At 40.4% G+C, this 8,857-nt stretch overlaps 1 protein-coding gene across 1 annotated transcript; it reads right to left on the reverse strand.

Moving 5' to 3' along the window:
• Positions 1-3,643: 3,643 nt before the first annotated feature.
• On the reverse strand, positions 3,644-8,581 carry lactb2 (lactamase, beta 2). Its single transcript, XM_079220053.1, has 7 exons — positions 8,422-8,581; positions 7,201-7,361; positions 6,586-6,706; positions 6,312-6,490; positions 5,934-6,082; positions 4,877-4,964; positions 3,644-4,448 (listed from the first exon to the last, which is right to left on the reverse strand). Exons 1-7 carry the CDS (start codon positions 8,541-8,543, stop codon positions 4,405-4,407), a joined length of 864 nt encoding a protein of 287 aa, XP_079076179.1. The 5' UTR covers positions 8,544-8,581; the 3' UTR covers positions 3,644-4,404.
• Between the last annotated feature and the right edge of the window lie 276 nt (positions 8,582-8,857).

Consider the following 8,857-nt stretch of genomic DNA (forward strand, 5'->3'; position numbering starts at 1 on the left):
TGGTGTTTGCTGTCAGATCTAAGAGCCGATCAGCTCTCTTATGTGGCGAGAGCCAGGCGTTTCCCATCATGCACTGGGCCAAGCAGTCGTTTGAGAGCAACTGCGGCGACTGACTCTGAAATCGACAGCCGGCTTGGTCTCGTGAGAGTATCGTTGACCACGTGTGCATGACGTCAGAGCAAGTCGGACACAAATCTAACCGGCATGCATTGCATGCCGATCACCGCCGATCGATTCTGCGCAGAACTGGCTCATTTCAAACGAGCCTAATATCTCGCAGAGGGGATAAACACAGGACCTGGCAACCGCGGTGTGCACGTTGCAATTCTTTTCAAAGTTCACTTCGGGGTGCAGGAAAGAGCAAATAAGAAAAAGCCAAAAAAAGAATCATAAGTCCAGACCTCAAAAGATAACAAATCCAGAGGACTCCGATGTTTCTCTACAGAAACGTACCGGCAAACACGGGAAAACCGGCAAATCTGTGAGGCGAAAGAGGTTTAACTGCACTGTTTCTGTTTAGGTCCCTAAAGAACAATTACACAAGCACGTGCAAAGATATTTAAGTTACACAACGTTTTTTCCCCCAAAATAAAATGCCCCGGGTCACCATGGACAGTCGATTGTTATTCAGTCACGTGCAATGTATATACATTTTGTTTTTTTGCCCCAAGCATATTGAGCTCTCCCTGTTTTTTTTATTCCCAATGGGATTGCTTTGAGTGATACATCATCTAATTTATAATTTATTAATTTTTTAAAACAGGATAGATTTTATTTGAATCATTGTTTTCTAATTGGATTGTTTTCAACTTCTGATATGATATTTATAATAATTTATTATTCATAAAATATATATGTTTTATCTTAAAAATAAAATATATTATAATAAATATATAAACATAATACAAAAATAATGTAATATATATATATATATATATATATATATATATATATATATATATATATATATATATATATATATATATATATATATATATATATAGCAGAGGAGTCTATTCACATTACTGCCCAACGCTGATCAACAAATTGTGTCACGTTGACATTGGAATGATTGAAAAGAGAACCGGAAGCTGGTCAACGCTCTTCAAAATAAAAGCTCCCCCCAAAAAACAGCCTCATGACTAACCCCCCGAAAAAAAGAAAAACACCTGAGTCGGATATTGTTATGATGAATGTTACACATACCGGCTGCTTGTCTAATGCCGTGTTCACACCAAAACAGTTGCGAAATATTTGCGCGTCCAGATTACATGTTAAGTCAATGCACAGCCGCGTTAGGTTGCGAAAAAGCGAATTTTTCGCCGGGCGTCGCGATAGAAGCGAAACGGCGTCGCAACGCCGCTTTTTCCGCCGGCGTTCAAATATTTCAACTCCAGCGAATAATTCGCATGACGCGGAGTTGCGAAAGCCAATCAGCGTTGAGAAGCTCCGCCCGGCATCACCGCCGTTACTGAATGAAACTGCTGGCCCGCTGAAGGAGCGCTGGAAGCGGCTTCATTCAGACACTCGTCCTGGAGGAGTCGGAGCTGTGTGTGACTACGGATAATGTTATAAACCCAGACACAGGGGTGGTTGATGTTCCGACGTGTGTGGGACTTCCTCAACAAGGATAAAGCAGAACTAGTGGTTATTTACCTGGTGGATGAAGGAAATAGTAAATGTTTTCAAGACACAGAGATAAGCCCCGCCCCCTTTCCCCAGCGATGGTTGCGAAAAAACAAATTAACCACACAGAGCGAATTTTTCACCTGCGGCGCGATATAGGCGAAGTGGCGTTCGCAACTGTTTTGGTGTGAACACGGCATAACACTACTACTTATAAGTCTGTTAACAGAGTTAACTCAATATTACGTTACATTTTATTTAAAAAAGGGACTCTAACACGCTACATAGTAGCGAGTGTAGTGGATCCACACATCTTACACCGTCCATCAACACGCATTGTGATATAATGTGTGGACAAATTAAAAAGAAAACGAATAACCAATATCGATCGGAGTTTTATTTTGAAAAACCTAAAAGAACGAGGCTTCCGCTTCACTTGTTTCCACTTGACGCGGCTCAAGTTGGGTTGAGGAAGTCCCGAGCAGCAATATCAACCGAGAATAAGTCAAATATGTCACCGTGAAACAACCGCAGTCACACAAACACCTCTAAAATGAACAAACGCTTCACATTTTTATATTTGCGGGGCTTAAAACAACCCTTTTAACCGCGAAAAGTGCGAGCGAACGTCAACGGCTCACGTAAAGCCCGCAGTTGTCGCTTCTGTTGAGCAGGAAGGGCTTTTTAACGGTTAACCGTTAAAAGTTAAAACGGCGCCATCACACACATACACACACCGTGTAAAGACGTTAAACAAACACCACTTTTAGTTTTTTTGTAGTTGTGTCATCAAAAAAAAAAAAAAAGACTTGAGCCCTGACAGCCGGCGGAAAAGCAGCATTTTCTATCCGACTAAGCTCGCGATAAACCCGGCTCGGTGCTGACAGCCATCACCCAATTCAACCGGCTTCTCTAACGGCTCATTTAAAACACGAAATAAATAACGTGTACGGTGAATACCGGTCTTTTTTAGTAATGTATTTTCACCCAGACTCAACTACTTATTCCCGCAGCACCACATATATATGTGTTATAACGGTTATGTCGCGGCGCCATTGGGAGGAAATATGCGCAACAAAGTGCGATAACCTCGGCGTAAAACTGCCGCGGACACTTTACACAAGCGCCCCTCGACCGGAAGCGATATATTGTATTTTACTAAGGTTGGTGGGGGGTAATATGGAAGGGGTGTGTGTGTGTGTGTGCGTGCGTGTGTGTGTGTGTGTGTGTGTGTGTGTGTGTGTGTGTGTGTGTGTCTAGAGAATGACAGGGGAAACTTACCCGGGAGTTGAGGAGGCACCCATGGGTGCGCGGAGTTGCGGGACGCGGTCCGCCCGGTGAGAGGCGTCGGTCAGCAGGACGGAGCAGCAGCGGCGTCCAGGGCCGGAGCCGCCATGTTCCTCTGGCTCAGAGACTCCTCGGCTGTTTATCTTTACCAGAAGACCCCCCTCCTCCTCCTCCTCCTCCCCCTCCTCCCCCTCCTCCGTCCCTCCCTCTCCATCACCTCCACTCATCTCATTATCTCTACACACACACGCACGCGCGCACACACACACGCACGCGCGCACACACACTCACTAAGGAACTTTAATCCATTCTTATTTCTTGACATATTGTTATATATTGTAATATATCACCATTTCAAATTCAATTATTGCCAATTTAGCTACTTCTCTTATGAAATAAATTGTATATCTCAGCCTCAACATATCACTAATACATTCATGAAAGTCTTGACAATTTAGTTTGACTAGTTTATTACCCATCTATCAAAAATACAGTAATATACCAGATTGCTTCCCCCTACGACACGTATCAATAGCCTCACAGCTCTTTTATGTAGAATAACCTAATAATTATCACAAATAACACGATTCCTAAATTAATACTCTGTTCTTCTTTCTTTCATCTAGCTATTTTATTTTAATCTTTATTTTTATTAGTATTATTAGTGTATATATCTTATATATCTTTCATCCCTGTTGTTTTTATATCTTATCTTATTTTCTGTGTAAATAGCTGCTACTCGACACAAAATTTCCCCTTGGGGATTAATAAAGTATATATTCATTCATTCATAATTATCATTTACAGAGCTGAAGAAAAGAAGCACGACAGCATCATTACATTGTTTTGTAAACAATCCTGTACATCAATTAGTCTTTAATTCGTTTTTATGTTAACAAATACAAAACATCTGTAGTAAAGTGTAAATGATCATAATTTAGTGCTCAAAGTTGAGCCTCTTTATTATAATTAATTAGCAGAAGCTGCCACCTAGTGGCTGGTTTGAGAACGTACGCAGCATTTCATGCAACAAGTGTTTAATATTCAAGAAAAAAAACAATTACTAGTTTTAATAAAGTTAAAGCAGATGAAAAATAATAATTTGAAAATAGAAATATTTAGCTCATCAAGCAGAAATCATCTCGTGGCCTTTTCACTCATCACACAGCAGTTTTTAGGGTTTTGTTCTCGATGGTTAAGTTTGAGTTTTCTGCCGCTGATCAAAGCGAAGGCAGTGAGGTCTGTTTGAAGTCTGAAGGAGACATCCAAGGCCACAAGGAGACATCCAAGGTCACAAGGAGACATCCAAGGTCACAAGTGGGACCACCGTCCATCATTCATCAGTGACGTCTCCGTCAATCAGCAGATACGAGTAACCATAAAGGTTATGGTTAGAGGTGATGATTTAACACTAAAAAAGAATATTATGAACCGTGGACCTCATGGATTTCCATCATCCGCGGCGAAAGAGGTCAATTCAGAAAGTCTTCTTCACAGGTTGCTCCTCCATTTGGTGTTCGGTGAAGTTTCGTTCACTGAGGGGAAGAAAATATTTACAAAAATAGATTTAGCTCAAAGTTCCTCACAGCAATAAAAAACAAAAAGATTACGCTCTTCGTAAATTGTACGAGTGATGATGGACAAATAATACAAAAAGAGCATAAATACATTTATGAGGCCACAAAAACCATCTGTCCACCTTCAATATGATGATATGTGACAGCATATGATGGTAAGAGGAGTGAAAAAAAAATGTGTATATTGAGAGTTTGCTGTATGTTTAACTGTTCATTTGATTTGTTTCTTGTTTTTTTTAAAACTTATTTATAACATTTTCAAAATGCATCAAATAAATCGAAATCTAATAAAATAGCAGAACTTTCTGCATTGTCAGATTTATGTTTTTTTTGGTACTTATTTATAAACATGTTCAAAATGTCAAATTTATGTTTGTTTTTTTTACCCAGGCTGATGTTGCCGTCCTTCTCCAGTTTCTTGAGGTGATGCAGCAGGTTCACGTTGGCCGCTTGGTGCAGGTGCTCAGGAGTGTCCTGCGGGAGAAGCAGTGAGAGAGGCACCGGTCAGGTTTATTATTTTCTCAAAAAAAAACCTGTCTAACCGATCGGCAATGGCCATTCCCCGGGGTAAAAAACACCCCCGAAACGCCCCGTACTTTCATTACGTGTACACTAGATCCTCGGACCGGGGGCCTCTTTGTTGACCAATGGATTTCCATGACTTTAAACCAAATTTCCATGACCAAACATTTTGTGAAATCTCGGTGTAAACATGAAAAAGTGAGAAGATGTAGTATTTAAACTAACAATGAGAATGAGAGCGTATGCCTGTTTATATTCTGAGTGTCTGTCTTTTAAACCCTTTTAGATCTGTAATGATGACAGTCCGCCTGATCCTTTTTGTCTTATTCATCAATAAATGTGTCAAAAAATGTCCTTTTGGCAAAAATATTTTGCTCCTTTTTTCAGGAGAAATGTAACTTTCAAAATCTGGCAAGTATTTGTCATTATTATATGTTATAAAGGCTTAAAACACTGTAAAAATAAGTAATTTTAGTTTTGCATCCTGTTTGCATGTTACTTCTTGTCGCCGGCGACAGGGTCCGTACTAGAAGGGTTAAAAGCATATTAATTATTTAACATATAACATGAACACATGAATATAACACATTTCCATGACTTTTACAAAACTTTGGGGATTTCATCAGCCGATTTTTCAAGGACTTTTCCAGGCCTGGAAATAACCATTTTAAAATTCCATGACTTTTCCAGCTTTTCCATGACCGTAAGAATCCTGTAGGTTCCTCAACGGGTTCCTAGTCCCTTTTACAAAATGGTTGTGTATTCGAGTTCTAGTACCATCACTTGGTACTTTCACTCTGGGTTTTCGGGTACTCGCTAATCGTGCCCCCCGCGGGGTCTTGAAGGCACTGAACGAGCTGCAGATTACATCTTACAACAGCTTAAATTGGGCCGAGCAGGAAAAAGCGGCGTTGTCCCGACCTTATAGACGACCTTGACGAGCTCCATCGAGGAGAACGGCCGCCCGGCTCCCTCCTGAATGGCTGCCAGGATCTGCCGCTCCCTTTGTTCCCGATGGCTGATGTAGTATCTGATCTTGGAGGCAGCGTCGTGGACCACGGGTCCGTGACCTGCACCGGTTTGAAACATGTAAATTACTTTTTTAACGACTCTCGTATCAGATAAGTGTCGGGCAACAATGTTAAAAAGGTGTTGATTATATATATATATATATATATATATATATATATATATATAACCGTTTCTACATAATTACTTACATAATGGTTTTAAAAACACATTATCCAGAAAGCATTTCCAGAAATAATAACACAAATTAAAATAAAGTCACCCGCTCACCGGGGTAGATGACGTCGGCCCTGGAGTCCAGCAGGACCCTCAGAGACCTCATGTAGGCGTGCAGGTCCTCGAACACGGCCGTGCCCTCGCCCAGGACGCAGTCTCCGGAGAAGAGCGCTTGCTCCTCCTCCAGCAGCAGCGCCATGTGGTCATCCGTGTGGCCCGGGGTGAACAGCACCCTGGGGTGAAAAAAAAGGAAGCGGTGAAAAAAACGCGGCTTTCGCTTTATTGTGCGCTCTTTTTTTTTTGACGTCACGTTCTCATTACGACCGACTTGAGCGTGGCGCCCTCCGTCCGGACGACGTCTCCGTCCTTCAGGAAGGTGAAGCTTTGGTTTCCGGACGCCTCTCCGACCCGGCCGGAGCGAGGCAGTTTGCTGACTCGCACCTCTGGACCTGCGGGAGGAGAACACAGAGGAATGAGGGAGCTGCAAAACAATCATTTATTTAGCATGTTTTGCATCACGGGTACTTTTGTGAGCTTTTGTGAGCATTAGACCCAGAGCAAGTTTGGATTGACCCTTTACTGATTCCATAGTCGTACTTTGAGACTCAATTCCAATTCAAACTTGTTTTGTTTGATCCTGCTCGACGCGTGTGAGAAGTAGTCATAACTAGCAAAGTCATTCCTCGAGTTATGGCCCAAAATAATAGTGTTTCGTAAAGGACACGGTGACCTTGGACCACCAGAATCGGATCAGTTCTTCCTGGAGTCCAGGTGGAGGTTTGTGAAGAATTTCTCCTTGGTTTTCCTTAGATATATAACATTTAAGAGAATGGGACGTACAACCCCACAAAAAAAAGAAAGAGCCGCTTAAGAGGCTTAAAAACAATGCCCGAAATGAAGTAATGAACTTCCAACGGGGCTCAGGCGACCCGGGGGTCCTCACCAGCGACGTCCCTGCAGACGTCCTCCACGCCACCCGAGTGGTCGCCGTGCCAGTGGGTGACCACGATCTCCTGGATGCTGGCGTTGAACTGACGCAGGGCCCGTTTCAGGCTGCTGATGTATTCGGGCACGGCGGGTTCTCCAGCGTCGATCAGCACTCGCCTGCAAGAATAGTCACACGTTGGAGATATTCAGGGGTTTAAAAGTACATGTTCACGCACAGGTCATTTATTTCATGTTACCTTTTATTGATTTTTGTATTCACGTATAAAGCTGTAATACAGATGCTTCTGCCCGACCTTTCATCCCTTTTAACCCTGAACTTACATGAGCTTGATACTCACTCACAGAATAGCTTGTTAGGAAAGATTTCATTATCTTTCAGTGCATCTTATGCATGGAGTAATCTGCAAAAGGCCATAAACTTGGCTGTTAAATAAGCTATTGTGTTTGCATGCATTGTTTTACATCTCGACACCATTGTAAATGATACATCCTCACCGGTTTTATGTACCTTTACACCCAACCACATAGATAATTATATGTATATAAATAAATAAATACATATAAATCAATATATAAACAAATAAATATGTATAAACAAATAAATATAAATGAATATGTAGATAAAAATAAATAAATACATATATAAAAATAAATACATATATAAATATACAAATATATACATATATACAAATAAATAAATACATATATATAAACACAAATATATTTATATATAAATACATATATATGTATAAATATAACATACATCAATACATATATGAATATATATATATATATATATATATAGATAGATAAATACATATATATAAATAAATATATATAAAAATAAATACATATACATAAATATATATATATACACACACACACACACACACACACACATATATATATATATATATATATATATATATATATATATATATATATATATATATATATATATATAAACGATCTGAATCTGAAAAAAAAAAAATATTTGAATCCGAAAAAAAGAGATTTGAAACTGTAAAATTAAAGAGTGAAAGTTGAAAATATAAAATATGTTACTGAAAACTGAAAAAAATAAATATTCAAAGTTCAATATCAAAACTTGATTTTTCAGGTTCAAATCTTATTTTCAAATGAACAATACATATAAACTGGATTTAGCTCCATACTCCGTCACGAGGGGAGCTCAGCACCCGTTAACCGGAGTCACCTTGGCCCGGTTCCGACCAGGTATGTGTTGGTTCCCTGCAGCGTCATCGGGCCCGGGTTGCAGCCCAGAACCCGGATGACGCGGGCGGACAGCTGCTCTACCCGCGGGATGACGGCGCTCATCGTCGGAGGCGAAGTCACGTCGGCTGCGGAGAAACAGAGCGAAACACACGCATTACATTACCTGTGTGGAAGCTAAACAGGAAGTGTACCGGAAACAGACATGGCGGCGAACAGTGTTTACTTCCGGTCGTGTCCCCGAAGCGGCCCTTCAAAGTAAAAGCCTCGATTTCACGAGCTTACTTACGTACTATTATATATTATATAACGAATTATATTGTGTTTCAATTAACGTGTTTTTTAATACTAGTGCCTCTATTCGGCGCAGTAAAGATAATTATGTATTGTCTTGTTAATTATGTCGACACAAAAACAAT

The sequence above is a fragment of the Taurulus bubalis genome, assembly GCF_910589615.1.
Source record: "Taurulus bubalis genome assembly, chromosome: 1".
NCBI lineage: Eukaryota > Metazoa > Chordata > Actinopteri > Perciformes > Cottidae > Taurulus > Taurulus bubalis.